The sequence below is a fragment of the Corapipo altera genome, unplaced genomic scaffold (genome assembly GCF_003945725.1).
Source record: "Corapipo altera isolate COAL_440 unplaced genomic scaffold, ASM394572v1 343, whole genome shotgun sequence".
Lineage (NCBI taxonomy): Eukaryota > Metazoa > Chordata > Aves > Passeriformes > Pipridae > Corapipo > Corapipo altera.
This window is the reverse complement of record NW_020884913.1, coordinates 3,757,905-3,777,796: the sequence shown is the minus strand read 5'-3', so window position 1 is coordinate 3,777,796 and position 19,892 is coordinate 3,757,905. Positions and strand designations below refer to the sequence as shown.

The 19,892-nt window shown below is 45.9% G+C and overlaps 1 protein-coding gene across 4 annotated transcripts in view; it reads left to right on the top strand.

Moving 5' to 3' along the window:
* Positions 1-4,829, top strand: part of STXBP4 (syntaxin binding protein 4) — a 67,602-nt gene extending 62,773 nt beyond the window's left edge. For 3 of the 4 annotated variants that reach the window (XM_027654526.1, XM_027654527.1, XM_027654525.1), the window contains one exon: positions 1,968-4,829. In XM_027654526.1, coding sequence (XP_027510327.1) covers positions 1,968-2,079 — 112 coding nt within the window. In that variant the 3' untranslated portion in view covers positions 2,080-4,829. The remainder of the gene's footprint in view (positions 1-1,967) is intronic. The other variant, XM_027654529.1, reaches the window with a different exon arrangement.
* Positions 4,830-19,892: the final 15,063 nt, after the last annotated feature.

The window sequence follows — 19,892 nt, the reverse complement described above, 5'->3', positions numbered from 1 at the left end:
CATCTGACTTTCTAAAGGTAAACATTGGAAACATTGGCAAGTTGTTCTCATTCCTAGTAAAAATGGTACATTCACTTTCTTAGAATGAAACAATTACTGTGCTTAAGAGTAGTCAGTGTCTGCTGCAGTGTATCTCCTGTAGGAACATGTTTTTCATTTATCCCTCTATTTTAACTCCTGTGAAACTGCTCTTTACAGCTCCAGTAATGGACATTTTTGTGACATACTCATAAAGGAATGGAGTCCATCCAGTGCTGCTCTCACCAAAAGAGCACCTCTGAATTGCTTTTACACATAACTGGGGCTTTGGGTTTGATGGTCTTTATACTCCACACTTTGTTTTTCTTGTGTGGTCTTTACTCAGGCGTTGCTTCAATTGAAGTGGTGCCTAAATTCCTGTTACCTGTTCACAGACAGGTTAATTTATTCATTCAGCTTGAGCTGTGATTTACTTTATCATCATATTCACGTCTTGGTGAACAGTAACATCCTCATCATACCCAGCTGAGTCTGAGCTCAGTGTACTCAAATGAAAGGTTTAAACACCAGGTAAGATCATGGCACCATCATGTTGATGGGAACAGTGATTCCCCAAACCCATAACTCAGTGTAGTGGAACATGCACTCAAATTCCTACTTTAACATATCCCTTTCCATAATCAAGTATTTAAGAGAGTGCTTTTAAAGACAGAAAGACAAAACCTGTTTTCACTTGAAAAGTTAAATCTAGAGTAGTTCCATCATGGCACTTCCTATTTAATTAAACCAGAGCACCTGAAAGGTGAGTACAGACATGGGCTTTAGGGACACTGTGTGTCAGACATTGTGAGAAGAGCTGCTTGTCCTTCATGGTGTATATTATATGTACAATATTTTTCAGCTAGTTCGTGCAGTGAACTTACATTACAGAATTAATCTTTGCACTGACTTGACTACAAAAACTGTGAATTTATTAGCAGGATTTTTTTTTTAAGAGGAGCTATTTCCTTTCCCAAGCACACATTATTCCAGAAGGGAGCAGAGGCAGTGTCTTGCCCACACACAGTATGGCTCACATGCACACACCAATCACAAGGTGTGCAGTGTTCTCACCCTCAAACACTAAACCCAGCCCATGGATCTGTCCTTACCCAGCCTGGGTCGGGCTCTTGCCATTCATAGAGGAGCTTTCCCAACACTGGAAAGCAGCTCAGACTGCATGTCAAATGTAGGGTTTAAGCCTTAAAAATCAGCACGGACACCCCTTTATTGAACATGTAAAGGCTGTGGAAGCATGTCCAGAATTTGGTCTAGAGGATGTGTAAACATAATTTTTTTCATTTATTCACCAGCCTTTTTCTGAAAGAAGAGGAATGACTTAATGATGCTAAAATAGTGATCATAGAATCATACAATGTGTTGGGTTGGGAGGGACCTTAAAGCTCATCTAGTTCCAGCTCCCTACCATGGGCAGGAACACCTTCAACAAGTTGCTCAGAGCCCCTTCCAGCCTGGCCTTGAACACTTCCAGGGTTCATGTTCTAAGGAGCTGAGCGTAATTCTGTGATGTGATTCCACATTTGCTCAGCTTCCTCCTGCCCACTGTTCCCCAGGCTGTAACTGGTGTGCTGGCCTCATGAATAACCATGTTGGAGTTTCACAAGACTCCTTTGTCTGGGCTGCACATCATTGCTGGATTAATTGTCTACAGCTCAGATAATTAACAGGAAATGTCACCAGTGTGTATCAGGAGTCTCATACAAAAGCATTCTCTCTGTATTGCGAAATGGGACCTTCAGTCCAGGTTCTGGCACCCAGAACACGCCACATCTTGTTTGTAAAAATCTCACAGTTCGCAAGAAAAGGACAATTCTGCGTTTGAAAGTGTCGTAATGATCGTTACAACTCCAGACCGCGTCTCGTATTTCTTGTTTTGAGGTCTGTGAGCCTCTTTGGGGTTGCTAATGGCATCTCTTGTTTCTTTTCAGCCATGTGACACAGACAACGTCCTGGATCCATCCCGTCACAAGCGCCCTGAGCTTGCTCTGCTCCGAGGAGGAGGAGGATGGAATGAGAGACCTGCCCGGGTCCAAGAGCTGAGGGCTTGAGGCTGCTGACAGGGAGTAGCTAGTCTGGTCCCAGTTCCTTAGTGAGAAGATGCCCAGGTTTTAATCTACCTGCTTTCCAGTGTACTGTAGTTGTACCTGGTGATGTTTCTCCCCTTCAAGCTGGAGGAGGTTCTGCCGTTTTTGAGGTGGGTTTATTGATGGGGGTACAAAGGATGCAGGTGCTGCAGGAGTCCTTAATCTGTCCCACTTTGGTGTGCAGGGATCAGTCTCATCTTAGGGCCCAGTCCAGTCTTTCCATGACTTCCCCACTGACATAATTCACTTGACCTGAAGTGAAATTTTCATGGCTTTAGCCAACATGGGAGTTAAGATGGGACAGTTGGTGGTAGATTCCAGCTGATGCCTGACTGAGATGCAAGGTCAGCTGGGGTTTTTGAACCAATGTTGGTGAGTATAATGCAGATGGCTTTACTGAAAATCCGTATTTTCATGAAAGAAATCTGCAAATAAGTTTTGCTAATAGAAATTCAGCTATTTGTTACAACTATTGGAGCCCTGATGACTTTTAAAACTAATACTTATTATGAATAGTTGTTGAGCTTTAGAAAAATGAGTCTTTGATATCTTGTCAAGTGAAAAGAAAGTTTTTGGTAGAGGACACCGTGCTCTTTCAACAATAGGGGGCAAGAATGAAAATTATTCTACTTTTGTGCTCTGCTAAACCGATACATACACACATCAAATACTTCAGTGGAAGCTGTGAAGTTTCAAGTACAATGAAACCTGTGAAACCACCTCCAGGATCAGCAGAAATCACTCACCTCCTCAGAGCTGGTCTTTAAGTAGAACAAAATCATTTTGTACACACTGGTGATGATTTAAAGAGGATAAAGAAAATGACAGGGGGTGCTGGCGCAAGTTAATGAGCAGGTTTGGGTTTACCTCAATAGCACAGGATATTTTAAATCTCATTATTGACAGCACAATGTCTGATGTCAGCTTTGTCAAATGTATGATTCTGTGCTGCGTTTTTCTGGAGGCTCTTTATATATGTGTGTGTGTGTGTGTGTGTGTAATGGTGGGTGTTACTAATGAATGAGACAGGCCTGAACTCTGCAGAAGCACTGATGGATATGCCAAAGGAAAACTCTGTCTCTGACCTTCAGTGCAAGAGGGAGAAGGGGACTGTGACAGTGTGAGGAAGGCACAGGCTGCAGTCACATCTTTGAGGTCTGTATTCAGTAGGTGTGTCACTGGATTTAAGAATCCTTGTCCTCTGAGGAATGGATATAAAGCTCAGACTTCCTCACAGTTCTGGTGCCTCAAACCACACTCTCTGTCCTCAGCACTGCAGAGCTGTGCCAGGTCAGGCACACTGGAGCTGCTGATCCTTTTGAGTCAAAATAATACACCTTCTTTTGAAATCCAAGTCATGTCTCTGAATAGCAGTGCAGGAATCTCCTGCACTTGGTCTGAAAGCTGCAGACACATCACCAAATGTTCTTCCTGGAGGAACAGTGTGCAGCTCACAAAAGAGGCTTTTGCAGGCTTTGCTGGAAGTAGATGTCAGGATATATTGAATAAGCAAATAGCAAAAACTTGTTTTGTACTTTTAACTAGGTCAGACCCAAATTATCTGTGAATCTACACAGGTGGTGTGGATTAAGAAAAGCTTGCTCAGCAGACCCACAGTAACTTATATTTCTAAGAAAACTTCTCATAACAATAACACATTAATATTTTAGCCATTTTTTACCCCAGTGGCTCCTGCAGCTTCACAGCCTCCTTTGTGCTCCTGGAGAGCACAGTCCCAAGGGACAGAGCTTGTGCTTCAGGCTTGGACACTCCAGAAGCATTTTTATTTGAATCCCTTTTCTGCAAATGGCACAGACTCATGACCCACAGAGGACATGTGAGGCTCTGAATTCCTTGTGGTGTTTGCTGTAGCTGTAGAAATCATTTGGATGCTTTATGACAGCTCTTTCTGTTCATACTTCCGTGACATCCAGCCTGCACAGAGATTCCAGTTTTCCAGTTCTGCTCAGGAGAGACTGGAATCTCCACTTGCCTCTTTGCAGCCTTGATTTATTCTGCTTGTGGCTTTGTGACAACTCACCGGGTGTTCCAAAGAGGAGAAGCTATTTAGGGACGGGGGGCTGTGGATCAGGGAGGCTGCAGGAGCAGAGACTTCACGGGGAGCAATTTAGAGCTGTCCTTCTGTTGGCTCAGCTGGAGGGGGACAGCTCTGCACGTGCTGCCTTCCCTTCCCGGGGAGCTGGGAATGATCCCAGGCAGGCCCAGCCTGCTGTGCACCAGGGGGGATCTGCCTGCTCTGCTCCCTGTCCCCACCCACGGATGAGAACGTGCCAGAAGCTGGAGCCTCTTTCCCCCCCTCTCTCTTATAAATTTGCCTAGAAATTAAAGGCATTAGAAATAGGTCTCTGCATCTCTCCAGCTACTCCAGTGAGCTTTTACCTCTGCACATAATCCACTAGTTCACGTTCTCCGTGGTGGGGAATACATTTTCATACCTACAATCTCCAAATGTTCTAATCTATTTTTGTACGCTGCCATACACTGTTTCCTAGGTTATTTCTCTTGATCTCCCCTTGTCTCTTCCTTTCTATGGAATAGTTTTGTGAAATTATTTTGATTAAACTGAACTGTGTATTTTGAGAAAATGGTTGTAGGATAACTCGAACAGAATTTGTAAAGAGCAGTTGTCAACATATGCAACGCTGTAAACAGCAACTTTTCATTTTTATTCCTGAATAAAAAAAATTTAAGTAGAAAATATATTAAAGTGCATGTTGTATCCTTTAAAATAATGAAACTACAGCTTTATATGGGAGTAGATCTGTTCCATGTAATGTTCTTCATCTGATCAAATACCTCTTGTAAGAGGCTGCTTTAGGAGTGGTTTGGTTCATTTCTTTAAGTCGGTCTCTGATGTGCAGGAGGTGCCTGGTGGCGCTGAGGGAGGACAAGGAAAATCCTTTAAGAAAAATGCTTGTGGCTGTGGAACAGGCTGGGCTGTGAAGTGGGAAAGGCTGTCCAGGAGCTCAGGAAATGCTGTTCTGACTTGGCCTGTGAAATGTCTACTTTTCTGGGAACTGGTGGGATTCTTAACACTCAGCTCAAGATACTCCTGCAGGAACATTAATCCTCACTCCAAACCAAGCGCCAGAATTCAGTGGCCTTTTTGCAAATGCTGCTCTGAGTGACTTCTGTGTGGCTCTTCCTTAAGTCAGTAGCAAAACTCTGAGTCGGCTCAGGAGCCTTTGTTCAGGTCTGTGCTCCTGGTCCTTGTGTGTCATCCATTCTACCAGCTCCAAGGAGCATCAGCCTGACTGGGAATGAGCCCAGTTGCACCAGTTCAAACAGGCACCTGTCAGCCCAGGCACTGGGGCCAGCCTGGCAAAGATGTTTAGCAGCTTAAACACATTCGTGGAGTTAATGGGAATTAGGCACCTAACCTACTTAGATGCTGCTATAAATGCTGCTAGGCATGTTTAGGTACCTAAATACCTTAGTAAATCTTTCCCCATGCTGCTTGCAGTGATAGCCTACCAAAAAATCAAAGACCAGTGGCTAAAGCCTCACCTCTGTCCTCTGTAACCAGCTTTGCCTTTCCCTGGGGATTGTTTTCATGGTACACTAAAAATACCAGCCAGCTCACAGGTTGTGCCATCCAGGTTCTGTTCATATTTTTGGTGGTTTGATTATTTACTGCTCATTCAAGATTTTTTTACCCCAAACAGTGGCTGATGTTGCCTTGCATTTAATAGGTTGATATTTTCACAACACCCTTTTAAGGTAAGTTATTTTATTACAAGATAATAGTATTGAATTCACTTCCCACAAAGGTGCAATGAGTTTTGTTTCATTCATCATTAAGTCATAAAATTGAAAATAAAAAAAAAAAAGGCATGGGCCAAAATCTGTTACAAATAGAGATTTGTGTTTCCAAATATGAGGCTGGGAAGTCGAAACCATATGATTTGATCAATGATAACCAATCAATTATAATCAATGCTGATTCTGTCCCCGTGGCAGAGTATCTGAGTCAAACCCAAACTAATTAAAGCTGATCATTTGAGGAGAGCAGATAAATAAATTTGTATCCCTCCTGCTCCCAGGAATAGTTTGAGAGGTTAGTTTTTGCCCTGCAAATTCTGTCCCATGCAAATTCTGAAGCCATGAGGCCGTGTATGATCAGGATCTCCATTTACAACTTCCAGGATTAGCTGAGGTAGAATATGTGTAGGGTTAACTACTGTCTCAGGATATTTTCTTGCATGTATTTTCTAGCTCAGCTGTTCTCAGCACAACAGCCAGGACAATGATCTCTTTAGTAGTTACAATGATGCTCAAGACTCACGGAATTATGTCCAGCATCTTTTCCAAAACACACATGAACTATGTTCTTCTTTCAACTTATGAAGGATATTGATGAATAAAGATATTGAACTGCAACTACTTGATCCTTACTGTTCACTGAGAGCTCAAATGAGGGATGTTGCTGAAATAATTCCTCATCTTGATAAGGAAGAATCCAGTTTCTCCAGACAGGAATGATGGTTTCATTGTTTGGCTTCTTGGCTAAAAGCAAACCATGAAAAATCAGTAGTTTTGCTGCTGCCTTGTATAAATCACCCTGGCCCCCAAAAGCTACACACCAATTACAAATGTCTTAATCTCTTCCCAAGTTCCCTTCCCATCAGCTGTTCAGCAGTCAATATCTCCCTATGACCCAGCTATTATCATCAAGAACTATCCTTGCTCTTGTGCGTAAAGAGAGCTCAATAAAACGTGATTGAAATGGAAAAAGAAATAAAATTATGTTTGTGGCCTAAAACAGAAATATAACAGTAGCAGCACTGATATGGGAAAGAGAAGGGATCTTAGGAAAGCAAAGCATTGAGGTTCCTGTTTTCATTTTCACTCCAAAGGCTGGTACTTCATCCCCACTCCTTTCCAACCCCAATGGCCTGAGAAAACCAGGAGTGTGGGGCTCTCCAGGGATGGTGGAGCTCTCAGTCCCAGCAGCAGCCTGAGCTGCTTGTTTTAATCTCCAGTCTGACCCCTGGGGACCCCAATACCAGAGACTGTAATTAGTCACTGGGGGGATTACACGTCCCAAGTCAAAGACAACTGTCCATCACTGATGGCAGGAGCAGAGAGGCCCCCTAAGAACCTGCCTGGCACTCTCAGACATTTATTACTCCTTCAAATTAAATGCAAAAGTGTTGTAAATAATAAAGACACAGAGGAACAGGAAATAGGACCCAACAGGGTTGAGGTATGGCTGGCTTGTTAATTGGCTGTAAGATACAACCAAAAGGAACCATTTTGTTATTAAAGGAAAATGTATAAATGCAATTAACCTCCTCTTGTTCACTTCTCTGCTCATCTTTGGGAGTGCAGTCCAGTCCCTTGAGCCTAAACTCTCCATGTATGTGCTTAACCCAGTCTGGTTTTAGCTGCAGAAGCAGCACAGTACTGCAGGCTCTGCTGTTCCAATAACCACTTCAAATCCCACAGTGAGAGATATAAAAGCAAAAACTCAAATCAGTAGTAAATGTTCGCTAACAGGCAAGTCCTGTGGCTGGTTGAGGAGAACAGAAAAGTGTTTTACTGCTTTGTTTGGTCCAAAACTCTGAAGTCTGTTTCAGCCCAGGTTTGTTATCGTTGCTTGTCCTGTGTTATGAACACACAAATTAACCAACTTAAAGGAACCTGGAGGAAAAGGCCTTGGTAAGTTCACCTCATGGATAAAAATACAGATTCTGTTTATAAGAAAACTTTAGCCATTGTGACTGAAGTTTTGTAGGGCACCAGTGGGTGCTACAAGAGGGCTCTTCTGGGCCAGGGGCACTGGCCTGGAGCAGTGGCAGCACAGGGGGAATGAGCAATTTGGTTTCTGATGTGGCTGAGGGAAATCGTGCCTCTCCAGGTAAGGAGAACTATCGAGTTCCTTCTTTTGCTCTATCCAGAAGGGAAAGGCAAGCCAAGGGCTCTGGGGCTGGGAATGAGGACAGTGGCACAGTGTCAGACACATCATCACCTCCTTGAACCCGCAGGGCGCAGGAGCTGGATCCTAAGGAGGGATCGTCACCGGGTGAGCTCTTCCTTGCTCTGGCAGCTTTGAGCTTATTGTAGTGGGAAGTCCTCAATCCAAAAACCCAGTGTGCCCTGTGAAGGCACTGACAGGCTCCAGCTGCAGCAGGAGGGTGAGCAGAGAATGCACAGCAGGGTGTAATTCCTGGCTAAAGCCAAGGCCCCAGCGCAGCCTCCTCCCTCTGTTTGTGCTCTCTGCATTCACAAGTTGTTGTGGGTGCTGGAGCCCACACAAGACCCATCTCTCCCTCTCCCCCTGCCCTACCCTGCTCTGATCACTCCCCTGGAGCAGAGCAGTTCTCAGCTGCCTTTTCCCTGCCACGTTTCCAAGGGGAGGATGGCAGCTCTGACAGCTCCCGAGCTGGTACATTGAGTCTGCAGTAATCCCAAATACCTGAGATAAGAAGCACAGCTCTGCCGTGGAGGCTGAGGGCTTTAAAAGCAGGGAAGGGCAGGGACTGGGATGGATGTACGTGCCTGATGTCATGTGTTCCTGCCAGGGCTGGAGCCTAATTGGATTTCACAAATGTGACTTCTGTGTCTCTTGATCACAAAACCAAATTAAGCCTCAAGAAGTTTTGAACAAATCCCTACCTAAAAGTTTGCCTCAAAAAAAAAAAAAAAAATTATGATAGACTCATTCCAGCCCCTCCTCTGCCCCAGAAGGGGAGCTAAAAAGGAAACTTCAAACCAGAACTATTGCTTTAAAATAAATAAGCAGAGAAGCAAAGCACAGCCAGCAGATCTGCTGAATTCCTGGGTGCACTGAATAAAATCAGTCATGTGATAATGATGGGATTTTCTAGAACACCTTTTAGGCATGCAATGTCTGCATTAAATCTATTCAGACGTCCCTAGAACATCTGTTTCTTCTATAAAATGGGAGTAGCAGCCACTTTTTACAGTGCACTGACAGCCACAGATAAAAGCCTGGTAATTGCTAGCAGGGACTACTTCAAAGTTAACCTGCCAAGATTTTTAAGACTATTGCACACGATAGCCCTGTGCTGGTTCACACAATTTGGGAGGTGAGGTACATGTTAAAATTGTAGGTAACAGTGGGATTCAAACAGATTCCAGCCTCTCTTGAAGCCAGATCAGAAGCAGGCTGATGCCTGGAGTCACAGTAGCAGAGGGAGCAGAGTAAATCCCCTGATTTGCTGTTAATGTGACCTAAAATCAGTGGGAGCTGCTTTAGCACGTGGGTGCCATGAGCTGCTCTGCCTCCCTTCAGGGAGACACCAAAACACCTGCTAAAAGCCTGGATATCCCCGAAAGAGAGGAGCCAATTATAGCTCCTGCCCGGGAAGATACACAGCTCTGCAGCAGCACGGGTCCTGGCTGCTTTTCATCCAGCTCTCCCCATGTTTATTCATGAGTCGGGGTGCAGGGAAGATGAAAAGGCTGCTGGCAGACTTCTCCCTGGAGTCTCCACTTGAAATGGTACCACATTTCCAGGGAAGCCTCACTTGTGCTCATAACAAGGCTGATCCTCATGGGAACACCGTTGTTCCTCTGTAGTTCTCAAGGCAAGCAAACATTATCCTTATTGTCCAAACACTGAGGCACAAGGAGAAGTCACTAAACCTCACCTACTTTGCTGAGACCCAGAGCTGGAGTGAGATTATTTTAGTGCTCTTGAAAAGCCCAGTGGCAATCCTGTGATTTGCTTGGTGCCTCTGGGCTTTACAGCAGCTGTAAAATAGCACCCAAAAAACCAGGGGCACAGGGACTGCTGGCACTCAGGGCTCGACCAGAGCAAATTCTGCTGCAGAAAAGCCACCTGAGATCATTGTTTGTAACAGGGAATGGCAGGTATTGGAGAGAAAAAAAAAAACAAACTAAACCTTTGCCTGAATGAAAAGAAAGTGATGTTGGGGAGGACTTCTGAGCTCGGAATAGCTGCTGCCATCCTCTGTCACAGCCTCACTCCGTGAGCAGGGACAGCCAGGGACAGGCTGCCAGGGTGCTCAGCTCTTGTGTGCAACATCCTCTGCTGAGGAACAGCAGTTACTCACTGCCTGGAGAACCCACAACCTGGAAAAAAAAAAGCTCAATCAACCCGATTTTTTGTAATTTTGAAGGGAAGTGTTTTAAATATTGAAAAGAAATCGCAGCTGCTGTTAGGTATTATAAAACTGGAAAGCTTAATTTTGTTTTTTTCTCAGTTGATTTGCAAACTCCCATCAGTGCTGTCGGTGCTGCTGCTGTGTCACAGGGGGGCTCTCTGGGGGCTGAAAAGTGTGTTCTCCAAACAAACCAAAACCACAGTGTTTTGTGCCTGCACCTGCAGTGTGTGTGAGAGCTACAGAACTCTCTCCCGTGAACTCATGCAGGTTTTACTTTGTGTTCAAATTTACAAGCGCCTTCAGTCAACAACAAATCCCACATGGATAACAAAGTCAGTGTTACCTTTCCACCGTGGACCCTTTTCTGACACTTATGCCACAAATATGACATTTCCACAGATTTCTCTGTCTTTAAAACCCGTTCCCTGTGACAGGGAGCTGTAGCACCTTCGAAGTTTCAACAGCCTGGTGAGAGTGAATTGTTTTAGTAGAGATTACTCAAGAGCTACTAATCTTAGCATAATAAAGCCTTTGACTGACTTCCAAAGGACCTCAATGTAATGTGGTAAGTAAACCACTCTCACCTTCTTTCTGGTCTTTCTTACAGGAAACAAAGAGTGAGAGAGACAACAGTGATGGAAACTCAGTCCAAGGTCATGCAGCAAGTGGTGGCCAAGGCTGGAGAGGTGAACACTTGGTCACCAGCCTGGTGCTTCCACCCCTGCACTGAACTGTCTCAGTAAGACCCCAGATCAGGTGTAAAAGTTTAAATTAGAAGAAACTTTTATTTTTCAAACACAGTATTAAAAAAAAAAAAATAACCATGGTGTTTAACTCTCCCATCTGGGTCTAACACCTCCCGCTCAAGAAAATTAAAATAATAAGACAGTATGGGCTTGCAGAAGGGACAGCTTTTGCAGGGAAGAACTCACAGAACAGAACAGTCGACAAGACAGTTAGATAATGACCCAGATAAAATGGTGGTGCTGGATGTCTGAGCAAGGCATCAGAGAAATGTTCCAAAAATCTTGTCTAAAAGTGTGCAGCAGTTGAAGCTTTGTTTCTGTTGCATGGAAGCTTTTTGGCCATGGAGGCACTGCTGTCCCCAGTGGCTCCAGCCCTTGCCAGGACAAGGAGGAAGGAGTTCCCCGAAGAGCAAAACAATCACTGAGTTATACAAGTGCAAAGTGCTGTGAGAGGCTGATGGTGCTGAATGGAGCCAGTGGATGGATCGTTGCATCCATGGCACTGAGGAGGTGACTCGTGTCACAGCTATAAATACAAACCTGCTTGTAAAGGACACATTCTAGTAAAATCTGCAAGAGCTCAACACAGCTCAGGTAATTCAGTGTTTGCTTCACTCAGAAACAAGTCACCAGCTCCTCTCTGACAGGGGCAGGGCCATCAGGTGTTAAGAACAGAGCTGATGGCACCTGGATGGAAAGGCAGCTGCAAGTGGGATAACCATTAAACAGCTTCATGCCAGCTTATTTGCATCTTTCCTGGGAGCCAAGAACATTGCTCTGGGGCATCTGTGAGTTCCTAGAAGAAATCACAGACCTCATAAGGTAAAGCCATCAGGCAGAGCTCTGCTGGCAGGCTGGACTTCACATCAGCACATAGTTTGGGATGTTTGCACTTGGAGAGGAGACTGCCAGTTGCCTCCCCAGGAAGAAAGGGAAAAGGATAAAAGGCAACTTCTCCAAATTGAGAAGTGCCATTTGCTTCTGAGCTGAGGGGCTCTGTGCCCCTGAAGTGAATGCAAAGACATCTGGAGTTCAGACCATGCTGCTGTCCAGCCAAGCTAATGAGTGTGGAGATGTGGTTCTGCTTCTCTTCTGGTTAAATGGTGAGGGATGTGATTAAATCAGTGGGAAAAGAGAGCTGCATTCATGGCTGCTCTAGTCAGAGGTCTTTAAGGGATACACTCAGGACTTTAAAAAATAATATACTGAATTCTGAATGATTTTTAGGAGACACAAACAACTTTCTCATTACAATGACCTTCTTCTCTCCCTGTGTTTAAATATTCCCTGGCTCAGTGAAGGTGGAAAAAAGTCAGAAAGCTGAGTTGGTTCAACATTACAAAGCTTTGGAAAAAAATGTAGTGATAGACAATTTCTTCCTCTCCATCCAGGGTCACAAAAGAGATGAAATCTCGCTGCTCTGGCAGTTTTTTGCATGTATTATTGTATGGCTTAAGATTCTGATAAAGTGGAAAGATAATCAAATTGGAATCCGATTTGTTTGTGCCTTTTGGAATATTAGTAATTTCACAGTATATTAATTTTTTCCTAGATTAGTTTCAATGTGTAACAGCACTTAAGTTAACAGAGACACAGGGGCAGACAGTATTCCAACATTGCTGTGAACATCTGTTCCGAGTTACCAAAATTCCAGCTCAAAAAACAAATATTTCCCCTATAAATCAACCCAAACATCATCCTGAGTGTTGTAACAGATGCAAAGTGATTCTGGCTCCCTCTGCCCTGTGGTTTTGGCTCTTCCCTTAAAAGTGATGTGAACATATTTATTTAAACACTTCAAGAAATACACATCTGAAATGGCTATTTAAGCTTCCTTGGAGTAGGTCTGATGTTGGTTCAAAGCTGATGGTCAGTTGACAGATTGTCTCATTAACTACAGATCCTATGAATTAGTATAAACTCAAGTTACAGCTTTGCAGATAAAGCTGGTCTAGAGCAACATTTAAACTCCCACTCAAGTGTTCTGAACACTTCAACCCAGCACCACAGAGATGATGACCCCGAGTTTGTACAAGGGGGGGTGTTTTTTTAGGGTTTATATTCATCCTGTTCTGGTGGCCTTTGGTGGGTTCTTTGCCCCCATTGTTACAGCTGCTGCTCCTCTTTCATTTCATGAGCTAAATGAATCAGAAGAGGTATTGATTTAGCTGGGATAAAGAAATGAGATTTGTTTACTAAACATGAAATTTGGAAAAAGGCCTTGCAGGAGAGTTCCCAGTTAATGGCCTGAGTATGTGAATAAAAATGTTTGCTTAGGCAGAAGCAGCAATTCCATACTCCGAGGTGTTTAATTGAATTAAGCTGCATCTGAGCAACTGGGAACCAAATCCTTTTTTATTTTTTTATTTTTTTAAGCAGTTTGTATGTAACAGCTCAGCCAGAGAAGGAGAGAACTGAACTGTGGTACCACAAATACCCACAAAATCTTGCAAAGGCGAAAGAGAAAAGTCCTTTTGGTTCCTCCCTCGTTGCACAAAACACATTTTAGGGGCAGAAACTGTGCTGTGAGGATGAGGTTTTGGAGTTGTTAATCGTTTTCTGTCGTAAATGCTTGGAGAAAAACAGTGTGTGTGTGTGCACTAAATATAACTGAGCCTTTAGTGCTGGTTGGGAAATGGGAGCTGCAGGCCAGTTCTCTCCCACAAACAATGGGAACACATGGGCCACACGGAGACACGGGGATGGCAAAGGGAGCACTCGGGAAGTGCCAGAGCCGGGGCTGCAGAGTCTGTGCCAGTCAGAGGAAATCACACGGCCATTAGAACTATGCCCTTGAAAAAAGATCTCAAAACCATTATGAAGTTTAGAACCAGGTTTTTCCAAAGGCAATTTGTTAATTAAGGCATAACAGTAAAAAAAAAAAAAAAAGACCAAAAAGCTGCATATGTGTAAACCAGCATAAAAATGTGCATTTCGTTCAACATTTCTATTTGTAAAGAGGTGGAAGCCCGTTCTATATGCAGTAGGCTGCATTCTTCTATGGCATTATACATTTGCTTTATATATTGTTAATTAGACCTAATTTAGGCCTCGGAAAAACCTCATTAAAATTCTGATTAGTGCTGCTGGCAAGCAGCCATCTAAAAAGCCTCTATTTCTTCCTTTGATAAGTTTGAAGCCGCTATAACAAACAGTAAAAATAAGATCACAGCCTTCTTTCTCATGCCAATCAACATAATGTATTCTCCAGGTCAAAGCCACTCGAGGGAAAATACAGGAGGAGAACATCTTTATTTCCCTCTTCATACATGCTGTCAGGTGGCTACAGAAAACTGGGAGTATGTTTATGGCCTTTGGCAGTTTAAAACAAACAAATAATACATATAAAACCCCAAACAAATTTAAAAAACCAAACCCATGAAACCGGCTGTGAAAATGCTAATTGTAAGCATTCAGTAACAACTTACTCTGCAAGACAGTTAAATAAAGGGGTTGTTAAGGCTTTAAAAATGAATGGGAATAAAAAATAATACAAAGCTGGTTTAATATTACACTAGGTCTGTCTGATGTTTTCAGTGTAACTTTCAATTCAGCTTGCACTCTAAATGCCTGACCAGGAAAACACATGGCACAAGAACATCCTTAGTCCAAATACAGTCAGCTATGAACCCATATTGCTGCAGATTAGAGCAGATAACTTTAAAAGAAAACATGGCATTAAAGAAAGAAAGAAAAAAAAAGAAGTCAAAGGCAGAATAAAGCAACAAACAATAGCAGGGCTGCTCTGCTTCCTTGTGCCTGTGTGTGTGTGGAGGGGTTGTTATGATACAGCTGCCAGCTATCATTGCATTCACCTCAATTAACTCCAACATTTCTCTTTAATGCAGAAAAACAACTTTGCAGGGCCGAGCGCTGTTTGAGATGGCAAACACTGCGGGTTTCTGTCAGTGCACTAAGTTTCTGGGCACATCTGTCCTCGCAGGAGACACGAGCAATTAGCCTGGTCTTCCAGAGGAGCCACCAGGAATCGTGTGGAGCCGCTGACTCCAGCTGGGAGAGGCAGGAGGGCTCCGAGCCCGTCCCTAGGAGCACAATCCCCACTGTGCAGCTGCTCCATCCCACATCACTGCACACGGCGGCCCTGGACATGGGTGAGACAAAGCCAACACATGATTATGGGAAAATACCTCCTTTTTCCTTCTGATAAACACCCAACTATGCCACTGAAATCCAGCTTTGGGATGCTCTCTACCAGTAAAGCTGATTCTGTGTTGGAATATACATTAAAAAAAAAAAATCCAAGTTACTAATACTCTGTTTTTCCAAGCGCTTTTAAACTGTAATCTTTAGAGATCAAATCAGACTTTCTGTATCAGATAAAGTAGGGAGATGCACACACAGAATTCAGGGTGCATTTGTCTCTTAAGACAGCATTCAGTCTGTGTGTTGCATTATGGTATTTGCATAAGTAGGTTTCCAAAAACCTGGGAAGCCTGGTAGGCTGATATTCAACATATCCATGTGCATATTCTGATCTGAGATAGCAACTAGTTTCCAAGTGAAATTTTTGATGAGAGATTTGAACAGAGTAAAATGAGCCATGAGAGCCATGGTGATTTAGCAGAACCCCCTGGCTGGGGGGGTACCCAGGAAGGGCACTGGGAGCTGGCAACAGTGACAGGAACCTGCTCAGCTGCTGCAGGGACTGAGAGGGGGAGTACATTATAAACGTGTGGGGGAAAAACCCCCCAGTCTCATCAACAAGATTTAATGAATCTAAACCTGCAGGATAAACTGGGTATGGTTAATAACGTGCATTTCTGCACCACTTGCTGCTGTTACAATGATTCTTTCATAAAGAGACATAGCATGACTTCAATGCCTTTATGTTTAGAAGCCTGATTTCTGTCTGTAGGAATTTTCCCAGTCTTCTGCAGAAGGTCAGGCTTTCTTGCCAAACAGAAGAGAGGTTTATCATGTCTCTGTGTTCTTAATAATGTAAATTCACAGGATTAAAATGCTTTCTGCATTTTTTTTTAAAGGGAAACCTGGGAGCAAGGTGGATGTCACAGAACTGATCACAGAAGTACAGGACAGAAAGAAACCCCAAGCTTGGGGTGGCTTTGCAAGTCTGAAGCCCGGGATACAAGTTACTTCAGTGACTTTCCCAGACCTCCTTTGAAGAACGTGGGTTTGCAGGATCAGGCTGCCCAGATCCAGAGCTGATAAGCCCATGCATGCGGAATACTTCAGGCTAAATTCTGCCTGACCTTCCCCAGCACCATGCCTCAGGCAAGCTCTCTGAAAGCAGCCATTTGAAGTCAGAGAAATCTGGGTCATTGACTTCAATAGAAACTCTGATTAAGGAGGGGATGCTCAGCTCCTGCACCTTTCACTCCTCCCTTTTGCTGCAGCTCTGCCTGGGGATGGGCTGTTTTATTCTGTGCTCGTGGGTGCTCTCCTGTCTCCAGTAAAACCAATGCCAAATTCCAAAATCAAACAGTCTGAGCATGTAAGAACAGCTATTTCTAACTGTCTTCCTGCAGCATGCAAGCCAAAAGTGAGAAAGGAAGAGGAATGGAGTGCACAGGAATAAATGGAAGGATCAAGTTGTTTTTCCCATTGGCACCAGCTGGGAGTTGTCCTTATTCAGGGGAAGGTCTGACTGCAAAACAGGCCAGCTACTCCCTTATCACTCATCTCAATCCAGTCCTGTCATCTGGCTGCTTACACCTACTGGGCCTAAATAATTTGCCAAGGCACCGAGGGCACGAGGTGCCTGGAATGGCCTTGAGAGGCTGGTTAATGCTTTACAAGGGTAAGGTTGCTTTAAAAAGCGTAGCAGAGTATTTGTTCCAAAAGTGTAGTCATCACTGAGAGCCACACTTGCTGAGTTCAAACCAGGTCAGCTGCCCAGGCAAGTACATGTATTTGATCTACTGTCATGGTAAAGTCTGACTGTAAACTTTGGCAGGGAAAATTATTAATCTTTCAACTCGCAGCATATAAGCAATGACTGGTAATGCCTATTTTTCTGAGAACTGGAATGCCTTTTGGAACCACCCCAGATTACTTAAGAGAAGCTCCTCTGCCATCACCCAAAAGCAGTTCCAAACCTGTCTCTCCCACATTCAATTAGACTTAAAAAAAAAAATTAAAAATTAAAAAAAATAATAATAATAATTAAAAAAAAGGCGAAGGCAGCTCATGGTTCATTCAACAGGCATTTTTGCTCTTGTGAGGAGCCGCAGCAGCTCACTCAGCTGCACCCTGTGGGGACAATAAACATCCAATTTTCGGTAATTCAGCGCTGTGGGTAGCAGCTTTCACTTGGAAAGCCAAGCAAGGGCTACATCCAGAACCTCTGGGAAAGGGAGGGAAGTGGGGGGCAGGCATTGCTCCTCAGTTCCTCCCGACCTTCTCTTCAGAAGCTGCTGCTTTTCAGCTCCAGTTGGGTGTGGGTATCTGAGCGTTCTCATGTGGCTTTTCACGGAGCTCTGAGTTATGTGTCACATAACGGAGCTGGAAATGCGCTGCCATCCCAGGCCAACCTGGGAACCTTCCACTGCCTCGGGACAAATTAGAACTAAAAGGCTGAATCTTGAGCCTCTTCAAATTCTCTCCATTTTTTTACTCAATCCTTTCATCCATCGTTTTGGCTCCCAAAGGGCTGAGGTGGAGATCCACTCTGTGGATAAACCAGTGGGTATTTAAGGTACTGTAAACCATTTGCTTTTCCAACCTGTCCTGTGCCTTGACCCAAACACTTGTTCTGCATTATTTATCCCCTCCAAACTGTAGCTTGTTCTCCGTCCACCTACTTTTGCAGTTCTTTTCTCCAGACAGAACATATTTAACAGAACCTAATAGAGGAATTAAGTGACAGTGGCAGTCCAGCTGTGACCATACACACACCTGACCAGAGGAGGTTTTGCTCAGGCTTGAAAGATTTCTCACGCTGCTCACACAGGCTTCCATTTAACCATGAGACAGAGAGAGAAAAGCCTGAATTCTTCAAACCAGTCTATATTTAAATACATACAGAGCTCTAGATCACAATCTGTGTGGTACCTGTGTCCTAGCACAGGAGCAGATGTCTCTCTGTCTACCAGTATCCACATTTCAGCTGAGCCATGATTATTGCATTGTCTTCCAGCTCCACTTTTATCCCACTTTTACCCCCTTTTAAAATCTTTTCTTAATACAAGCAGGTCCTCTGGAAGATACAGGTCAGCTGGATCCCTAAAAAAGCCTTTCCCTCCAGCTTTCTGCATGGGGAAAGAAAACTGCAGTGATGTTTCCAGGAGATATTTCAGGACAGAATTCCCAATTTCCATTACGGGCTATACCAGTGCAATGGGCAGGAGAACGGGAACTGCTGCAGAACAGTGGAGAAAACACATCTTGCAATCTGTGCTGAAAGTTTGTGGGATTTTTACCTAAAACATGCACTGCCTTCTTTGTAAAATGAGCTTAAAATAACTTGGGGCAGGGAGGCAGAGGGGAAGGACAGGGACTTAATACTGAGTTTTAAACGAAGGGGCATGAGCAGATTTAGATCCAAGGGCAGGACCAGGTGCAGGCCAGGCCAAGGGTCACACAGACGCGTCCCCGGCGGTCCCCGCTGTCCCTCCAGATGGGACATCGCGACCCGAGCGCGGCCTCTGAACCGCAGCGCTGCCGGAGCAGCTTCGCCCCCGCGGGAGCGGCACCGCAACCCCCGAGGGACCCCCGGGGCCGGGGGGGGCTCCCGACACACAGAGGGCACGTCCCGCACGGTCCTCCCGGAGGGGTCGGACACGGGACACGGCGGGGACACTGCGGGGACAGGGCGGGGACACGGCGGGGTCACGGGAGGTGATGCGGGCGGGGGGGCGGCGGCGCTGCTGCGCTCCAGGGGTCGGTGCCGGAGCCGCCGCTCGCGGGACCCCCGCAGGCAAGACATCCTCCTGCCCAGCAGGGACACCATCCCACCGCGGGACACCCCCCATTTCGGCAGGATAACCCCCCCCCCTCCCCTGGTAGGGCACCCCCGACGGATCACACACACACATCCCCTCCCCCTTCCCGGCAGGATATCCCTCCTCGGCAGAACCCCCGCCCGGCAGGACACCCCTTCTCCCACCACCACACCCCCATTTGGGCAGGACACCCTCCCCCTCCTCTGTAGCCCCCCCGGCAGGACACCGACACCCCCCCAGGAAGGACACCCCCCCCCTCCTCCCGACAGGACACCCCTTCTCCCAGCAGGACCCCCCCGGTCGGGGGCAGCCCAAGGCTGGGGGTGTTTTTTGGGGGGTGGGTGTTTTTGGGGGGGGGGGGGGTCTCCGTGCGCGCTCCCGCCCGCGGGCCCCGCCATTGGCCCAAAGTAGGTCACAGCCCGCGCGCGCGCTCACGTGACGGCCCCGCGCGCGCTCCCCCCGCGCCGCGTGACCGGCGGGGGGGGGGGGAAGGGGGACACCCGTGTCCGTGTGTCCGTGTCCCCGTGTGTCCGTGTGTCCGTGTGTCCGTGTGTCCGTGTGTCCGTGTGTCCGTGTCCGTGTGTCCGTGTGTCCGTGTGTCCGTGTGTCCGTGTGTCCGTGCCCTCACCCCTGCCCAGCCCCAGCGGCCGGTGCCGCGCTCAGCGCTTTGCGGGGGTCGCGGCGTCGCCCCCTCTCCGTGAGCGCGTCCCCGGGAAAACGCACCGGGAAAACCCCCCATCGGCGGCCGCCCCAGCGATGCCCGCGACCCGCTGGGCAGAGCACGGGGCTGGGGTGGAAACCGGTGAAATTCCGGCTGGAATCACCAGACCCCATCGTGCACTGTCGGTGGGTGTCCGTGGGTGCTGTGCAGGGACGGGTGCCTGTGAGTGCAGTGATGGGTGTCCGTGGGTGCTCAGGGCTGGGCAGTGATGGGTGTCCGTGGGTGCTCAGGGCTGGGCAGGGATGTGTGTCCATGGATGCTCAGAG